The sequence below is a fragment of the Equus caballus genome, chromosome 13 (assembly GCF_041296265.1).
Source record: "Equus caballus isolate H_3958 breed thoroughbred chromosome 13, TB-T2T, whole genome shotgun sequence".
Lineage (NCBI taxonomy): Eukaryota > Metazoa > Chordata > Mammalia > Perissodactyla > Equidae > Equus > Equus caballus.
This window is the reverse complement of record NC_091696.1, coordinates 51,971,390-51,989,681: the sequence shown is the minus strand read 5'-3', so window position 1 is coordinate 51,989,681 and position 18,292 is coordinate 51,971,390. Positions and strand designations below refer to the sequence as shown.

The following is an 18,292-nucleotide window of genomic DNA, read 5'->3' as shown; positions in this document are numbered from 1 at the left end:
TCGCCACACCCAGCCTGGCATGCACGCACCCTACCCACTGCTGTCACCCAGCTGACACAGCCACGTTCACCATGCTGTGTGCACAGCTCCCCTGAAGCCCAGCCACCCCAGGAGTGGAGGGAGCCCCCCCCACCATCTCCAGGGCGTGGAGGACACAGCCCAGCAGCAAGCAAGGCACATCCTTCGAGTTCTTCAGATGCAGAAAGTTAGGAGAGAGCAGCGGGGAGGCCCTGGCGGAGCACGGACCCCTCCGCGGACCCCAGCCTCCTGTTTGTGCTACTGGGCCAGGGGTCTGGCCATTCCTGAATGGAGAGAGGGAAGGACGGACAGACAGACAGAGAGCCGGGGCCTCTAACAGCTTTTGTCTTGAGCTAGACTCCAGTGTCCTTGCAGTTGGTAAATGGTTTTCTATAGAATCAATAATATTTTTTCTTTCTTTAAATATATATTTGTTAAAGTTATACCTTTTTTGTTTCTCTGGGGGAATCTGCCTTAGCTCATTCCCAATAAATTAATACTCTCGATAGCTTATATTCTGGGGGGTACAGTGGGGCAGGGGGCCTGACCCCAGCCCCAGCCCCTTGTGCTGCGCCGGAGCGGCTGACAGGTCCCCACTGGGCAGTTCTGTGCTGGGCATAGGCCTGTGCTCTGCCACAGATTGGGGAGGGGGCTACATTGGTGCCCCCCTCCCGCCACCTCCCAGGGTGGGCCCAGCCTGGACCCAGGGCAGGGAGGCCGGGGGCCGCCCCTCCTCCACCCACAGCAGGCAGAGCCTGGCGGCGGGTGGGCGGGTGGCCCAGCAGTTATTGCACAGGGAGCAGCAGACAGGGACGGGCACCTGCGGGGCAGCAGCATCTGCCCAGAGCCCTTGGGTCTCCCGGCCAGGCAGTCCTCCAGGCTGGGCGTCTGGCCTCAGCGGCCTGGCCCAGGGGCAGGAGTTGTGCTTGTGCAGGGGCTGGGCAGCTCGGCCCGCCCCGCCTCGTGCCCGCGGCCGCCCCCGGTCCGCCCTGCCCGCTGGCGCCCTGCCCAGAGGTGCCCATCCTGAGGTAAAGGTCAGTGTGCGGGCCGGAGCCCGGGCGGCGCGGGTGGGCCCGCCATGTGCGGCCGCGTCACTCCAGCATGGCGTCCAGCTGGTCGGCCAGGTCGTCGAACATGCTGCCGATGTCGTCCAGGATGCTGCCGGTGCTCTTCTCCTCGGCCGCCGCGGGGCTGGGGGCGGCGCGGCGTGAGCGGGCGGAGCCGGCACGCACCCCCCGCCTGGCCCCGCCCGCCCCCGGCCCCGCCCGGCCCCGCCCGCCCCCGCCCCTGGCGGAGGCCACGCCTCGACGCCCCACAGAGCAAAAGGGCGTGGCCAGCGCCCGCCCCACGACGTCGACCACGCCCCCCCGTGCTCAGCACGGCTCCAGACCACGCCCCTCCCAGCAGGACTTGTCCCCAGCCCGCGCACGGCAGCCTCCGAGTGTGCACGGGCCGAGGCGGCGCGCAGACCCCGCCAGGCGCCTACCGCTGGCCCTGCGCGTCCTCCTGCCGGATCTTCTCTTCTACAGCTTGCAGCGCCGCCGCGAGGCACGCGCTCGTCTCCTCCAGCTTCTGTCGGGCGCTGTCGCCGGGCGAGGCGCCGTCGGCCGCGGCGGGGGGTCCGGCGGCGGCGGCAGCGGCGGCGCGGGGCGGCTTGGCGGGCACGTGCAGCACGGGCGCGCCGGGCGACGGGGGCTTGGCGGGGCTGGCGCTCAGCGAGGGCGGCGTGCTGGCCGGCTTGGCGAGGGCGGCGGGCGGCTGGCGCGCCGGCGAAGGCGCAGGTGACGGGCTGGCGCTGCCCGACTGCAGCCCTGCCGCGGCCTTGGCCGGCTTGGGCGCCGTGGGCGGCGGCGGCGGCTTGGGAGACACGGGCGGCGGCGTGCCGTGGGCGCGCTTCACCTCTGCGGGGAGGAGGCGGCTCGCACCGGGGCGGAAGGCTGCTCTGGGCGCGCGCTGCCTTTCCCGGCAGAGGCCCTGCGGCAGCGCCCCGCCTCGGCGCCGGGGAGAGGAGATACTGCCCTCTGCCCTGCGGGTCCCGGCCCCGGCCCTCCGCTACCCCTCTGACCCAGCTTCCCCGCAGCCGCTAGGAGGCGCTCTTCCCCGTGCAAACCTGCTGGCTTCACTGCTTCCAAGCCCTGCCCGGAAGGAGACTTCCATCTCCTTCCAGGTGCGGCGTGCTGCAGCCACTGACCCTTCTGTTGCTTGAATGCCACAGGGCCTTTGCACCTCTGATCCTTCTGCCTGGAAGTCTCTTCCCCCCTTCTGTGCTGGGGTCACTCTCCAGCGGGGTCAGAGTCCTCCCTCCACAGGTGCTACTATTTGTGGGTTTCTGTGCCTCTTTCACTGAGCAACCTGAGGACCATCCACCATCCTCCCAGCTCTGGGCTAGAAGAGTTGTCTGATGGATTGATGGATGAGAGAGTCTGGGGACACTTTCCCACCTCACTCCATGTGGCCTTCATCAAATCCAAGAAGAGGAAAGCCCCCAGACCATGGATGGGGAGGTGGGGTGGGGCCCTTCCCCAGCTGGTTCCCTGCACCTACCTGGGCTGCTGGGGCCTGGCAGCGGCACCTTCTTGGAGGCAGGTGTGGGCGAGCCCTGGATCTTGGACACAGGCTGAGCCAGGACAGGCTTGGGAGAGACAGGCGGCTTGGCCGGTTTCCGGGCATCATTGTCGGGTGGGGGCAGCGGGGGCAGGTGCATCAGGTCGGAGGGGGGTGGCTCAGCAGGTGGGGGCGGTGGGGGCAGCTCCGGGGGCCCGGCCTGCTCTGAGGCAGGTCGGCGGCGCACAGTGCCTGTGCCATTCTGGTACACAGACAGCGGTGGGGGCAGCTCGGGACCTGCCTCCCGCTCCTTGGCCTTGGGCCGGCGCTTGACTGTGTCGGACTCAGTCAGGATGAACTTGATGCTCTCCTGCTGATTCTGCTTGGCTCGGATGCGCCTCTTGAGGGTGGCGCTGGCCTCTACCCTGGCCAGAGGCGGGCCCTCCCCGCTTGCCTCACCCTTGGCTGGACCTCGAGGCCGCTGCCGGGCAGCGCCATCCTCTACAAGGTGGCCATGATCTGCAGGCCCCGCCGGCTCCCCAGGGCCCCGGCGGGCAGTGGCCAGAAGTCCTGTGACAGGCCCACTGAGCGTGCGGCGCCGGTTGACCACCTCACCGTCAGGCCCAATGGCCTCCTTGTGCTTCACTGAGGCCAGCACCGTGGCCACCCGGCCTGGCTCTGGGCTGGCAGGGCGAGGCGTGGGGTGGCCCTCCGGGGGCCTGCGGGCTACTCGGCCCCCACCCCCAATGGATGACAGCTCAAGCATGGCTGCGATGCTCTTCACACTGCCGGCACTGCCTGTGTCCACGCTGCCTGCCAGGTCGCTAGCCCGCCGGCGCTGTGCCCGGACCCCCAGCCGGCCGTCCTCAGGTGCAGCCCCCTCAGTCTCAGCATCTGGCACCGACTCATCAGCCAGGTTGGCACTGGCCATGGCTGAGCTGGAGCGCTTGGGCGGGGGCGGCGGGGGCCCTTTCTTTCGAGGCCGCACAGCGAATGACTGGCTGCGGTTGACGTTCTTGTCGGCACCGGCGGGTGCTCGTACCGAGTGGCTGCGGCCCACACGTCTCTGGACTGTGGCATAGGGCCCTCCGGCAGCCGGCACCAGCAGCTCGTCCCGCTCTGGCTCGCTGTCAGATGCTGCGTAGCGGTTCAGGCTGTGGGCGCGCTTCTTGGGCCGCTCCGGCTCCACGTCGGCCTCGGGGGGCAGGCACAGCGTGGGCACGGGCACAGGCCCCGGAGCAGCTGGCCCTGCCTCGCCCTCCACAGGCTGGGGCAGCACGTAGGCAAAGCCGCGGTGTGTGGGTGACTGAGGCAGTGAGCGGGGTGACATGGGTCGCTCTGTTGGTGGCAGCAGCTGTGGGGTGGGCTTCACCTTGGCTGTGGCTGGGGCTGGACCATGAGGTCCCCCCAGGGCCTGGGGGGAGGCTGGCCGGGCTTTCGTGGGCGTCTGAGGGGGTGTGAAGTGGCTGGCACCTGGTGGAAGGACCTGCCGTGGCTTTCCAGGCACTGGGGGCACACTGGCCCGCTTGACGCTATGGCCATGGCGGCTCGGCCGGGCCTCCTTGGGTGGGGTTCCAGGGGCTGGCCCGTCATCCAGCAGGTATTCCTGGCTTCGTGACATGGGGCTGCCAGGCCCGGGGGGCCCATCGCCCAGCAGCTCCTGAGAGCTGCTCATGTGCCGTGCCCGCCCGCCCAGGCTGGGCTCCTGCCGCATGGAGGCCCTTGGGGTGGGCGGCAGGTGGTTGGAGGGCTTCTCAGCAGTGGCAGCGGTGGCAGCAGCCCCCTCAGCAGGGCCAGTCATGGCAGCCTGCAGCTCGCCACTGAGCTCACTGTCCTGGAAGGTGGTCATCTTAGGAGACTGGCAGTCAGCCGGGGCAGGCTCAGGCGCGGGTGGCGACTCAATGGCCATCACTTCAAGAGACTGGGGTGCCTTCCGGCGCAGGGGTCCCCCCTCATATTTAGCATACTCTGCTTTCTGCAGCTCAGCCAGTTTCCTCACAGCCAACATCAGCTTTTTTTGGTGTCCTGAGTGAGACACAGGACAGGTCAGACTAGGGAGGATGTCAACAATAGGAGGCAGAGGGGCCCAGGGCGGGGGCCTCACCCAGCTTGGTGATGCCGATCTCCTGCAGGTCCTCCCAGGTGATGTCGGTGATGAAGTCGATGTTCTCGTAGCCGTTGTCCACCAGCACCTTGTAGTACTGAGCCAGGCCGATCATGGACAGCCACATGGCCAGGTTAGCCTATGGAGCAGGGGATGCAGAGGGCAGCACACGCTGGCTGCCCACATCCTGCCCACTACTCAGAGCGTTGGGGGAGGGGACACCGGGCCGGCCCAGCACAGACAGACAGAAGGACAAATGGACAGGCCAGAAGTATCAGCTTTGGAGACAGCGCAGCCTCAACTGGAGCCTGAGGCCAGCTGACACGCACATGCGAACACATGCACACACATACACACGGAGTGACCCTGTCTTCAGGACACCATTTACGGGAGGAGGAAGAACGCACTTCTGTGCTTGCCCAGGCACCCATGGGGACACATCCTGCACGTCATGGACACAGACACACAGTGCCACCAACCAGATACATGTACACACACACCCTGCGTCTCAGCCGTACACAGGCACTGACACCCCTCCATGTCACACGCCCTCTCACCATTTCCCTGCCCGCATCAGGCCGTTATCACATGGCCACATCACACATGCGTGCAAATATCCACAAGGGTCTTCACCCAGAACCACTTGGTCGCTCCATGAACGGCATCCACCTGTCCACACTCGCAGCTGGACGTCACTCACACACTAACACGCAGCACACTCGGTCACCCCCTGGGTGCAGAGCAAAGTGAGGTCTAGGGGACCCAGCTGTGCTTACTGGAAGGCCCCTGAGCCACTGACTGTGTGGGGCAAGGCAGGGCGGATGAGCATGGAACTGTCTGTCACCAGCCCAGGGCTCTGGGGGCTTCTGGTGGCCATGGCCTCTCCCCCATCAATGAATGGAAGCCCGAAGCTCAATGTGAGGCTCAGAGAGGTAGCATGGATGGGACAGGCCCCAGGCCCACCTTCCCCTGGCCCAGGACCTATCCTACCATGTGGGTGCCTGTTAGTAACAGCACGGGCCCCAGGTTGGTGTGGGTGTCAGCTGTCAGCACAGCTGGCAAGTGCAGTTGAGCATGTGGGTGTGCGCATGCACTCCTCAATGGGCACCTTGAATGTATTTAGTGCACACGTGCTGTCTGTATACACAAAGCACACACATGCACATACATCTTCCCCACACATGTGCCTGGGTGTGTGCAAGCACACCCATCAACGCAGGCCCCCCTTCCGTCTCTGGGTGGCTTGCAATGGCAGTGCTGTGGGGTCCCTTTGTGACTGCCTGAGTGTGGAGGGGGTCTTTGCAGGAGCATGTAGTGGAGAGGGGGACTCTCCTGGCTTCAGGTTCCCCTCTCCCTTTCAGCTCAGAGGCTGTCACCCCTGTCCCAGGGAGGCTGGCCCCAGTGCCTGTGACAGACCAACAGAAGCCATCCAGGCAGGTCACTGCTGGGGGGCTATCCTCTGCTCTCCACTCCCTGGAGCCCCAGAGGACACATGAGGGCTGTAGCCAAGGAGGCAGGCTGTCTGTCTGTCTGCCCATCCTGGGCCCGGCCACTGGGGTGCAGGGGGCCTTACGGGTTTGTGCTCAGGCAGCCAGTCGGGGATGTTCAAGCCGCTGATCTCTGCAGTGATCTTCTTCCGGTGGCCTGGCTTGGTGACCCCGATGGCCGTGAGGTCCTAGGAGGAGGAGAGGCCCATTAGCAGGAGGCTAATGTCTCTGGGTCACAGCTGATGTCCAGCCTGCAGGTGGCTCACCTCAGGGGTCATGCGGCTGATGGTGGGCAGGTCATAGCCCGCGCTGATGAAGTTAGGGGCGTAGAGCTGCAGCTGGAACGTGGCAAGCCACTGGCTGACAGCCTCGGCGCTCTGGAAGACACAGGGCACCCGCTGCAGGCTCGCCTGCCCACCCGCCCTCCAGGCGTGCACCCCAGCCATTGCAGTGCCTCCTTCGCTGCTCGGCTGCAGGCCACGCAGCTACTTGGTCCGCTGTCCACTGGTCCGTCTGCAGCCAGGCCCCGCTCCTCCTCACTCAGATTCTGGATGCCACCGTCTCGAGCATTGTCCAGCACTTCGGCCTCCTTCCATGATCTCCACCAGGAGGGTCCAGGTGCTGTCTGTGTCACAGGCCTCCCTGACCGTGCCCCCCACCCCATTCCTGCATCAGGAATACCCTGCAGTGTGGCCCCATGGGAGGGGCTCTGGGAATGGGGCCTCAGGCAGGACCACTTAGCGCTGCTCCCCCCCAACTCCCTAGAAGGTGGGCTCTGCCCAGAGGTGTGCAGGACTCAGCCAGCAGCTCACACCTTCCCCAGCACATGGGGGCATGCACACAGGACCCGTCTCACCCCCACACACCTTGTCTCGAATCACACCCGTGCCCTTCCACACACGCACACACGTGCCCAGCTTGCAGTCACACCGTCCACTCACGCGCACTCTCCCCACTCACCTTATGCCTGCGTCACACTTCCTAGACACGTTAGCTCACACACACAGCCTGCACAATAGACAACACCTACACACACAGACTGACAGACAGACAGAAGGACGGGCCTGGTCTGTCAAGAGCCCTGGCTGTGCTGTGGCCAGGCCAGGCAGGCTGCCCGGGCGCCCCTCCCTGCAGCTGGGCCGGGCCCTGTACCTTGCCCTCCGACGCTGGCTCCAGCTTCTTGGGCGGCTGCTCCCCATAGACTTGCCCGGCATGGGCCACTGGAGGCTGGGACCGGGCCACACCTGGGGGACAAGAGGGCATGGTGAGGCAAGGGCTGCTCAGGGGCCACCTCCCTGCCGGGCCAGTGGACATCTGTCCTCGCTCTTACCTGTGGAGCCTTCCGGAGGTTTGACGGGGCTGTCCCCGGGGCTGGACTCAGAGACGGACTTCTGGGAGAGCACGGTTGCCAGGAGCTGCAACCCAGACAGGCCGCTGGCCAGTGCTGCTCCAGGCGCAGGCCACCCCAGCCCTGCCACCACCCACCTACCTTGACCCCTTCAGAGCCTGCGTGCAGGGTGTGGCCCCCACTGCTCCGGCCACCAGCCACACTGCTCAAGCTGCCGCTGCGGTCCCCACCTGCCAGCAGGAGGGAGCATCATCAGCCAGTCCTGGCCCTGCCTAGCCCAGGTGCTGCCTTGCCTAAGTGCCACCGCCCCTGTCCTCCTGAGGCCCCCCACCTACCTGCAAAAGGCTTCCTTAGCACCCAGATCTCCTCGGAGGGTGCAGACGACCCCGACGAGCCGCCTCCCTGGGGTGGGCCTGGTTCGGCGCCTGCTCGGGAACCTGCGGGCCGAGCACAGCCTTGCTGAGTCCTGGGCCAGCCCAGGTCCAGGGGCCTGACACCAAGAGACAGGCAGGCATCCCCTGGCCTGGTCCCCGAGCCTGGGCAGAGCAGAGGCTGGACACACATACCTTGGGGGTCAGCACCACAGCCTCCTCCTGCCCTGGCTGTCTCCAAGGAGCTGAGAGACCCTCAGAAGATCCCTCCCCACCCTGGACATTTGAGGGCAGGAGAACGTGGCAGAGAGGGGCCCAAGCCAGGCTGTCATGACAGTGGCCCCGTGGTCCTGCAGGTGGGGGGAATTGTTGGAGGGTGCAACCTCTGTCAGGGGAGCTTGGGCAAGGAAGAGGCCCCCAGGAGCCTGGGGCAAGGCTCCCCACCTCAGGGAATTAGATGACTATGAGTGGGCTGGCCACACCTCTTAAGTGTCCCGCTTATACCCTCTCACCCCACCTGTCAATCTCCATGTCCTCTGTGTGAGGTAAACTTACTCACCAGTCTCCTATCTGAAACTGTTCCATGGCCCTGTGGCCTTGTCCTGCTCCCTTTTCCCTCTCCCTCATTCGGCAACAGCCACGCTGGCCTCCTTTGGATCCTTACATGTCACACTCTTTCCTGCCTCAGTGCCTTTGCATATGTGGTTCCCCCTGCCTGAAAGGCTGTGCCTGTGGCTGGCCCCTCCCATTTCTCAGGGCCTTCTCTGAGCACCCTGTCTAAAGCAGGTCTCCACACACATTCTCTGTGTCATTGGTTGGTACATTTCCTTCCATGTTTACTTCCCTGTCCCCTGCGCCCTTCCGTCCTGGGGGACAAGCTCCTCGAGAGCAGGAATAATGCCCATCTGTGTCACCATCTATTCCTAGTGGCTGGCATGCAATGTCTATTGAATAAATGAAAGAATGGGCATGGGGACACTGATGAGGAGACAGCCGGCAGGACACGCTGCTGTACCCACTCTGGACCCCACATCTAGCGATGGCTAGAGCTTGGTTCTTGCCTTGCTGCCCAACACACACGCACACTGCCTCCTTCTGGCCCTGAGCCCTGGCCCAAGTGAGACTTGCCTGCTCGTTTGACAATGGCCTCGCCCAGGGAAGACGGGAAATAGCCCACTCGGTCGTTGCCTGTCCGGTTGTCATGGATACAGCCCTTCCACCGGCCATCTGGATGCTGCTCAAGGACCTGGCCAGATGAGGTAGGGGGAGCACCCTCAGGGGGACACCCCACCAAGTCAGGCAGGTGGGTGGCCTGGGCCTCCTGCCCAGATCCCCTGACCCCCCAACTGCTGTGGGTCCCACAGTCCCTGCTCCAGCTGCCCCAGGCCATCCTTACTGTGATGATGTCCCCAGCTTTCACATTGAGGCTGGTCAGGTCGTAATTGTTGCAATAATCCTTGGTTGCCCGGACCTGCAGTGCAGCCGAGGCCTCTGGGGACAGAGGAGGCAGACCCACCCAGTCCTGAGAGCCAGCCTGGCCCAGGACCCGCCCAGGCCCCCTGTGCTCCCCTAACCCTGGGGCCCACCTCGCAGCAGCTGCTTGATCTCTTTGCTGGCCTGGGATGTGGTGAACTGGTGCACAATGTCCAGGGCCGTCTGGCTGTAGGTGTTTCTCACGTGGGCATTGATCCCGTTCTGCATGTGCCAGAGGGCAAGGCCTGTCAGGAGGCCCCCGCCCCTGCCCGGCCCCAGCTCCCCCTGGTTCCTTAACTCACGTCCAGCAGCAGCCGAACCACTTCTGTCTTCCCACAGAGTGCAGCCTCGTGCAGGGCCGTGCCGGACTTGGTCTGGCGGTTAATGTCAATGCCAGCTTGGAGGAGGAGTCTGGCAGGAAGCCGGGGAGCAGGTAGGGCTTATAGGAGGGCTTATAGGAGCCCTCCAGGCCAGCACCCCCAAGCTGGGCCCCAATTCCCAGGGGCCCAAGGATGAGCCAGCCCTGCACCACCTCCATGACAACACAGTATCTGACAGTGATGGAGTGCTGGTAGAAATGCCCCGCCCCATGCCAACCCTTCAGAGCTGTGGTCTCGTCTCATCCTAGTTGTGATGCCCACTCTACAGCTTGTCTCATCCTAGTTGTGATGCCCACTTTACAGATGGGGAAACAGGCTCAGAGAAGTTAAGTGTCTCCACAAGTTCACCATGCAAGTGGCACGTTGCCGTAGGGTCTGGTCTGTGGGGGTGTAGAAGCCCCCTCCCCAGCCCCCTTTGGCACATCCTTTATGTGGACAGCTGGAAGTGTCTTTCGCATCCAGAGGCCTGACCTCATCTCTGCAGCTCCCTGGCTGTTCCTGTCTCATCACTGAGCCAGGAGCAGGCACCTTGAGGCTGGGTCCCCCTCCTCTGCCCCCACGGCCATACCTGATGATGTCAATGTGGCCATTCTTGGCTGCCAGGTGCAGGGGGCTGGTGCCATTGGGGTCGGTGGTGTCACCGGGCCGGGGTTCCAGCAGGGCCGCACACATGTTGCTGCTCAGGAGCAGCTGGACCACCTTGAGGGAGGGGTCAGAGTCAGGGGTCGGGAAATGGGGCGGGGGTGCAGGTCAGTCACCCACTCCCACCCCAGGAGAGGAGGATGGAACAGGTGGAGTCCTGCTCGGCTCCCTGAGGAGACTTACCCCGACGCGACCGAACTCACAGGCCAGGTCTAGGGGAGTCTTCCCCGAGTTGTCCACCATGCATGGGTTGGATTGGTGCTGGAGCAGCATCTCGGACTGTGGGGACCGCCACGGGACCCAGTCAGGCCCACGGCGTCCTCCGGGCTCAAGCCACCCCAGGTGCCCTGCCACCCCCGAGGTGGGCCTTACCACATCGTAGTGACCATGCTGGGCTGCCAGGTGCAGAGGGATGTGGCCCTCATCAGAGGGGATGTTCACTGCTGAGCCCGCTTTCAGCACCAGCTTCATGGGCTCCTTCCGGCCCTGCCAGGCTGCGTAGTGCAGTGGCCGCATGCCTGGGGGCAGGTGGGGGCTGTTGGGAGCTAGCACCTGACCCTGCACCCAACCCTGACCTCCAGGACACTGATCCCACGAGGACATGCCTCATGAGGACCCAGACTGAGGCCTCAATCAAGGAACTGTCCAGGTCTCCGTGGACACCATCCCTGACATCAGCCCCCTGCCCCTGGCTCTGAGGTCACTGACAGGGCTTGCCTTTGTTGTCCTTGATGTCCACAGCAGCCTGGGCCTCCAGCAGCAGGGTGATCAATTCCGTGTTGCCATTCAGTGCCGCGTGGTGCAGGGCAGAGAAGCTGAGGTGGGCAACAGGCATATATGGGCAAGGACCCTGGCACCCTAGCCTTCCCAGGAGCCCCTGACCCCTATTCCAGACTGGCATCTCCTTGGCTGAAAACTCACCCATCTGGGTCCTGGAAGTTGACATTGATCTTCTTGGTGGAGCCCAGGAGCTCTGGGGGTGGGAAGGAGACACCATGAGGGAGGCTCTGACTGCCCCTGCTGAGGCCTGCCGGGGTCCCATCCCCCTCTAGGCAGCCTAAGAGCCGCCAGAGGGCTCTGCTTAGCTCCCTGGCAGGCTCAGAGCCAAAGCTATCTAGGTCCTTAGTCTAGAAAAATTCACTCATTCATTTAACTCTGTTCCCTGCACTCAGCCCCAGGTACCAGCTCTTGGACCTCGGTTTTCCACTAAACTAAGACGGGGGGAGGTTCACAGGGCCAAGGGCTCCAGGCCTAGCCCTGCCTGGGGACAGAAGCCAGTGCTGTGCACCCACACGAGCACACACATGTGCACAAGTCCCCCCTCCCTTGGGACGCTGGCTGAGCACCTGCTGATGTGGGAGGGAGAGAGCCACCCAATCTGTCTCTCAGAAGGACCCAGATGGGGCCGGGGGTGGCCCGGGAAGGCTGGAACACCCGGAAATGGGGGTATCTCTGAGAAGATCTGCATTTCCAGGGATTAGCCTCTCCCCACTCCCAGCCGCGGCCAGGCCAGTGTACACGAGCCCCATCCAGCAGAGCAGGCAGCGGAGGCCGCCGATGCCTCTGAGTGACCACACCAGAATGGCCACCTCATCTACAGGGGCACACTCAGGCCACAAGACCACCCTGCCTGAAGCCTAAGGGGCCTGAGCCCTCCCTTCAGCCTCAGTCTCCTCCCAGGGACTCCTGGGTCCTGGCCTCCACCAGTCGCCTGCCAGAGGAGGGGAGCCCACCGGTACCCTCCCCGTAGGCGCAGGTCCAGCCGGACTGCAGCCAAGCCCCTGCCTGTCTGGGCCATGGTTACATAACCCATTTGTGGGTCAGTTGCTCTCTGAGGGAGGGGCTGGCAGGACAGAAGCCCCTTTGTGCAGGCCCAGGACAGAGGTGGGGGTGGGGGGCCCGAGGGCGTCGAGTCACAGAGGGGCTGCTGCAGGCCCACTCAGTGACCCACAGCCGCTGGATGCAGGGTGTGCGCCCCAGTGGCCCATGAAGCCCCTAAAGTCAGACAGGGCTGAATTCGGGTCCTCACTCTGCTCCTCACAATCGGCCCCTTCCTAGCCCTATGGCCTTGGCCCTGAGCCCAAAGGAAGCTAACAGGGCCAGCCTTGCAGGCCTAAGGGCTTTTCCAGACATAAAGCATGAAGGGTCTGGCATGGAGTCGGCTCCGTAAGTGGCAATTACTAACATTAGCTCCATAGGAATCCCACCCCCACCCTCTCCGGCAGGGCAGGGGCTTCTCCTGCAAAGGTGAAGCCTCCGGGAAGAGCGGCGGCTCCACTCCCTGCCCTCCGCCTCTGCTCAGACACTTTGCTGGCGCTAATGACCACCTAAGTTGGCAGCAATGCCACTCTTCCTCTCCATGGTCCAGGCCAAAACCTTGGAGTCAGCCCTGGGCCCTTTCTTGAGAACCTGGTACCTTCTCCATCAGTAAATCTTTCAAGACACTCAAAGTACACTCAGAATCTTTGCCCCCGCCACTGTCACCACACCGGGCCAGGCCAGCATCTCGCGAAGGCTCACTGCCGTCCCCTCCCACTGGCATCCCCACTTCTACCCCACCCCTTTCAGTCTATCCTCCACACCCGCCGAGCTCAGGGGACCCTCTTAGAACATGACTCTGATCTTGTTGCTGCTTCCTGAAGACCCTCCCACAGTCCCGTCTCACTGCGCTTGGAGGCCGAAGCTGGACGATGGCTCCTCGTAATGCAGCCCCTCCTGCTTTTGCTTTGACTCCCTCATCACCTCTGTCTCAGCCACACGAGCCTCCTTGATGGCACTCCACAGGGCCTTTGCATATGCTACGTATATGGGTGTAGGCTGTTTCTTCCCCCATTAGCCCCATGACTCCCTTCCCCTTCAAGTTTTTACCCAAGTGTCACCTGCTCGGCAAAGCCTCCCTGGCCTCCCCATCCAAAACAGTAACCCCCTTCCCATGCCCTGTATGTTGTATTTTTCTTTTCAGCCCCATCACCACCACTAATCTTGGTTATTGTCCATCTCTATCCCTGGCCTACAGCTCCAAGAGGACACGGGTTTTTGTCTGTTTTGCCCACTGCCATATCCTCAGTGGCTAACACAGTGCCAGGCATAGATGAGGTGCTCGGAAAATTGGCAACTGAACTGATATCCCCATCTCACACCCTCTGCCTGCCTGCCAGGGCCACCTTCAGGCGTGTGACCGTGCAGTCACTCAGAAGGACCCCACGTCTAGTTGGACGCTCTGCTGTTGCCATCATGAAATTCTTAACTTTTGGACTAAGGCACCCTACATTTTCATTTTGCACTGGGCTCTGTGAATTATGCAGCCAGACCTGCCAGAATCCCTTGTCATTAAGCTGAAGGGAGCACAGACATCGCTGTCCCATAACGACCCCCACACACACACACCTGCCCAGGGCCTCACTTAGGAGGTCCTCCCCCTGGAACACTTGGCCCAACCTCAGTGTTTGCTGCCCCCACTCTTCTGAGTCCCAGTGTAGCCAGTTCCCAGCTTCTCCTCCAAGACTTCCCAGGCTGGGGCCCTCTCCTCCCTCCCATAGCCAGGGCCTCCCAGGCAGCTGCTGAGCCAGGTGCTCAGAGTGGAACCCAGAGCCAGGCTCACCTGCTCACCTGGCCACGATTGCAGGCACTGAAATTTCAGAGGGGCTGGAGGTCAAGGCCCAGGAAGTGACACAGAAACCAAGGGGGAGGGGGAGTCTCCATCCAGAAGGGGACCACTCCCACATGAGGAGGGCATCTTGCTGAGGTCATTCACCCCTCTCCCTGCCCTGTCTCTTCAAAGAGGAAAACAGCTGGAACTGGATGGAGAAGAGCTTGAGGTCTTGGAGCATGCTCCAACTCCTGTAAGGGCTACTGGGCATCCGGGAAGGTCCCAGAACTGAAGCCTGCCTGGGGCTGAGGAGGCTGCGCCTCACACAGACGGGTGCTCTGAATGAAGCTGGAGCACAGCACAGCTGGAGGGCCAAGTGGGTGGGGGGAAGGGGGCAAGGGGGACCAAGCTAAGTCCCAGGAGCTCCCTTTCCATTTTCCACAAGGGCACTAAGTCCTACAGATTCCACATCAGCAAGAGTGCATAAACTTCGCCCCCAGCCCACCCCAAGACCTGGGCTCTCCCATCTCGTGTCAGCCAGCCCTCTAACTGCGCCCCTGGGACCATCCCTACCTTGGAGGCCAGCTCCAAACTCCAGGCTGCAGAGGCCATGGAGGAACCAGCCCTGGCCCCTCTCCCACCCTACCCTACCCTACTGGCCCCTCTACCCCTCTGGCCAGATGCTCCTCCAATCACAGAAGCCACTCACAGGCCACCCCACAGAGTCACATCTGTCCTCTACAGGGATGTGGTCCTGGCCTCCTTGGGACCCATCTCAGAGCGGCTGAGCCCTGTGGCCTCCCGCAGGGCAGGCAGGACCAGTACAGTCTCCTCCCAGCTCCCTGCAGGCGGGAGCTCCAGGTCAGAGGCTGGAAGGGAACTATCAGTAGCCAAGTGAGAGCCCAGGAGCACTGGCCTGTGGGCTCCAGAGAATCCAGGGGAGGGGAGGTTGGGCCTGGAGGAAGGGCAGGGTGTCCCCCCACCCCTAGCAGAAGGCCAGCCCCCACCCCAGCATTTTCCCTCCAGTGCAGTCTCTTCTTCCCCTCAAGGACGACTGCTAGGTGCCGGTGTCTGTGCATGCAAAGGGAGGGTCCCTTTGAGGTGGGATGGGGAGGCTGGCAGAGCCTACGGCGGAAGGAAGGTGCCACACAGGGAGGAGACCATGGAAACAGAGTCCTGGGAGAACACCTCTGGAGTCGAGGGGCCCTAGGGAGCACTACTGGATGTCCCCTGCCCAGCAATGGCCCAAACTCCAGCTGTACTTGTACTTTGCTGAATCAAAATATATCTTACTCCAAAGCAGGCCAGTGTTGTCATGACAACCGAGCTAATTCATGGAGGGATTTCTCTGTCTGATTTATTACACCCGCCCCTCTGAGTCAGAGAGCCCGGCTAAGGGGGCCAGGGCAGGTGTCTCTCCTGCCCAGACCAGACTCAGCAGGGGCAAATGCAGAGATCTGGGTGGAGACCCAGGTCGAGGTAAGAATCCCCACACCTTCCCCGGGTGGCCAGAATAGAAAGGAGGAGGAACCCCCAAATCTGATGCCCCCACTTCCCTGCCTGCCTGCCCTGGACTATCTAAGGGTTGGTCATAGCACTCACTGAGCACTTACTGAGTGCCTGGGCTTCAGGTGCGCTCTCTCACAGTTCTTACATCCCTGCTACGAGGCAGGGACCACAGATGTCCCCATCCTACAGGTGAGCAGACTGAGACCGGGAGAACCAGCGCTGTCTGTGCCCAAGGTCGCACGGCCACTAGGTGGAAGCCTTTACCTTGCCTTCCACCTCTCAATCCCTCGACCGGCTTTCCGGGCTCTGCGGAAGCTGCCTCTGCTTTTCTGAGCCCTGAAGCCCTGAAGCCAGCCTCAAGTGGGAGACCATCCCTGGGCCTCGGGTGTAGAAAGCAGGGCCAGCCTGTGTATGTGTGTCTACAAGGCACGGATGTGTGGCTCTCTAATTGCACAGAGCAGACAGGAGCTGGCCAGGCGGGGCTGCAGCAGAGGGTCTTCCCGGGGCTCAAGGACCTACCCCTCACCCGCACCAGAGGCAGTCTCAGTTCTCAGCATCCCCCCTGGAGAGAGAGGAGGGAGCCTCCTTGGCTTACATACAGTCCCTGGGGGTGGTGTGGGGAGGAGGAACCCAGACCCCACGTGCCACCCCGCAGAGCCCTGCCCGCGCCCGCACAGGTGCCCTGACACACTGACACAGCCATACGTGCGCAGCCGCACACGCAGCTGGTCCACACGCCCATCCATCCATCTCCCGTGGCCCCGGGGGAGGCTCCAGGCTGAGCTGGGATGAGTGCTGGGATCAAGGATCCAAGCTCCAACCCCTCCCTGGAGCCCCCAGAGCACATGCTCAGGATGGCCAGCGGGAGCCCCCCTCCCTCCCACAGCCCCCTTTCCCAGCAGGGAAACCAGAGAGGACTAGGGTCTGTTGCAGTGTCCCCACTTGCCCAGAGCTCAGCCTGCCCTGGGCTGGGCGACTTTGGACCTCTGCTCCCCCATTAGTAAATGGCCTCCAACCGGCCATGCCTGGGCAGCCACACCCCCAGCATGGTCCAGCCCCCCCTTTTCTGCAAAGCGTGTTATTAAACACGGGGCAGGGAGGGGGTCTGACGGACTGTCAGCCCTGTGGTTTCCCCTCACCGCAAGGGCCCCCTCTCTCTCTCCATGGTTGGGGGGGCATCCGCCTCGCCCTTTAAAGGCCCAGTAGAGACCTCCAGCTGTCAGCCCGCAGCCCGGGAAGGGAGGGGGACGGAGGGAGGGATGCGAACGCCTGCGCTCAGGGAGGTGGGTGCCGCCAGGTGCCCGCTGGGGGGCTGGGGGTGACGGCGCGGCGCTCGGCGCCGCCCCTCCTTCAGCGCTGGGAACAGGGGACGCGGACCAAGGGTCTGGGCGCTGCTGGCCCCGCCCCGCCCCCGGGGACCCGACAGCATCCCCCTCCCCGCCCTACGCCGGGAGGAGTGGGGGGCTCCGCGCTGGAGAGGGCCCCCCGGCGCGCCGCGGCTCCCACCCGCGCCCCCCGCGCCCCCCGCACTCACTGGCCTTCCCGGGCCGCGGCCTCTGCAGCAGCCTCTGCGCGGTCCCCACGTCCTCCGCCTTCACCGCCTGCACCAGCTCCTGCTCCTTCCCCATGGCGCGGCCGGGGCCGCAGCGACGCGGCTGCGCTCCGTGCGCTCGGCGCGGTTCAGAGGCGGCGGCGGCGGCGGCCCCGCGGCACCGGCCGCATCCTCCGCCCTCCCCCGCCGCCTCCTCCGCCGCCCGCGCCCCTCGCCGTCCTCGGGCTCGGGCTCCGGCTCCGGCTCCGGCTCCCGGCGCGGAGGGGGCGGGGAGCGCGTCACGGGCGGGGGGCGGCCCGGGGGCGGGGGCCGGCGGCGGCGGGCGCGGGGCGGGGGCGCGCCACCTGGCGCCGCCTCCCGGACGCCTGGGTCCAGCTCCTGCGGCCGCTGACCTCCGTCCGCCCGCGCCGGCCGCGCGCCCGGCTCCTTGGCTCCGCCCCTACATCAGGCCCCGGCCTCCCGAGACGCCCCCTCCCCACGTGCGGGCCGCGCGGGTCAGGCCCGGCCTCTGCGGACACCCGGCGGCCCCGGGCGACCGCCAGGGGCTGGGGACAGCAGCTGCCGGGGGGCCGGACACTGAGCCCCGACTCGGCGGCGGCGCGAGGCTGAGCCTGAGAGGCTTCCAGAGGCTGCGGGATCCAAGTGGGGAGGGACTCAGAGGCAGTGGGCGGGCGGGGACCGGGTACGGAGAGACCTGGGCGCCGGCAGCACGCGAGCCGGCCCGCCAGAGGCTGTCAGACGTTTCTGGCCCGTGGTTCCCGTGGGAGGTGTCGAGGGATTGTGGAGAGGAATCTCCCAATAATGAATTCGGTGTCAGGGAACTCGCACCCCCCCTCCCCTCGCAACTGCACCTTATTCCCCTGCAGCCTCTGTTCTCTCTCTACAAACAATGCAGACAACAGCCCCCTCAGCTTCAATCTGAACCCCAATCCCATTGCAGACCCCCAGCATCAACTGGGGTCCAACCCCCCACCTACTGCCAAAAGGGGCTCAACCCCTCATCCCCAGCACCAACTGGGGTATAACCCTCCAGATCTGTCACCAGGGGGGCCTCAGTCCCGGCTTCCCCAGCACCAATCTGAGCCTGGACCCAAGCTGCTTACCCTCCAGCTTCCAGCTACAAACTCTGGCAGCCCCAGGCAGGATAGTCCCACTTGACAGACACTGACAACCCCCCTCTCCAGCTCCCGCCGCCACAGGTCTCACCCTTCTGACCTCCTAGGCCCCGGCCCTCACCTTGTCATGCCTGCAGCATTCTATAGAGACAGATCGGTT

General features: G+C 64.1%; 1 protein-coding gene across 3 annotated transcripts; it reads right to left on the bottom strand.

Moving 5' to 3' along the window:
• Window positions 1-970: 970 nt before the first annotated feature.
• CASKIN1 (CASK interacting protein 1) lies at window positions 971-17,400 on the bottom strand. Of its 3 annotated transcripts, none has more exons than XM_023616572.2 (20): window positions 17,000-17,400; window positions 11,289-11,340; window positions 11,085-11,182; window positions 10,740-10,885; window positions 10,551-10,646; window positions 10,294-10,424; window positions 9,648-9,756; window positions 9,459-9,567; window positions 9,269-9,363; window positions 9,001-9,118; window positions 7,837-7,938; window positions 7,643-7,731; window positions 7,484-7,568; window positions 7,306-7,397; window positions 6,420-6,530; window positions 6,240-6,341; window positions 4,667-4,805; window positions 2,563-4,587; window positions 1,505-1,919; window positions 971-1,209 (listed from the first exon to the last, which is right to left on the bottom strand). In XM_023616572.2, the coding sequence occupies exons 1-20, from the start codon at window positions 17,091-17,093 to the stop codon at window positions 1,110-1,112; spliced, it is 4,308 nt and encodes a 1,435-aa protein (XP_023472340.1). In that variant the 5' UTR covers window positions 17,094-17,400; the 3' UTR covers window positions 971-1,109. The 3 variants fall into 3 exon arrangements, with proteins under 3 accessions (XP_023472340.1, XP_023472343.1, XP_023472341.1); XM_023616575.2 differs by lacking the exon at window positions 17,000-17,400 and adding an exon at window positions 11,714-12,028; XM_023616573.2 differs by lacking the exons at window positions 6,240-6,341; window positions 6,420-6,530 and having other exon boundaries at window positions 17,000-17,244.
• Window positions 17,401-18,292: the final 892 nt, after the last annotated feature.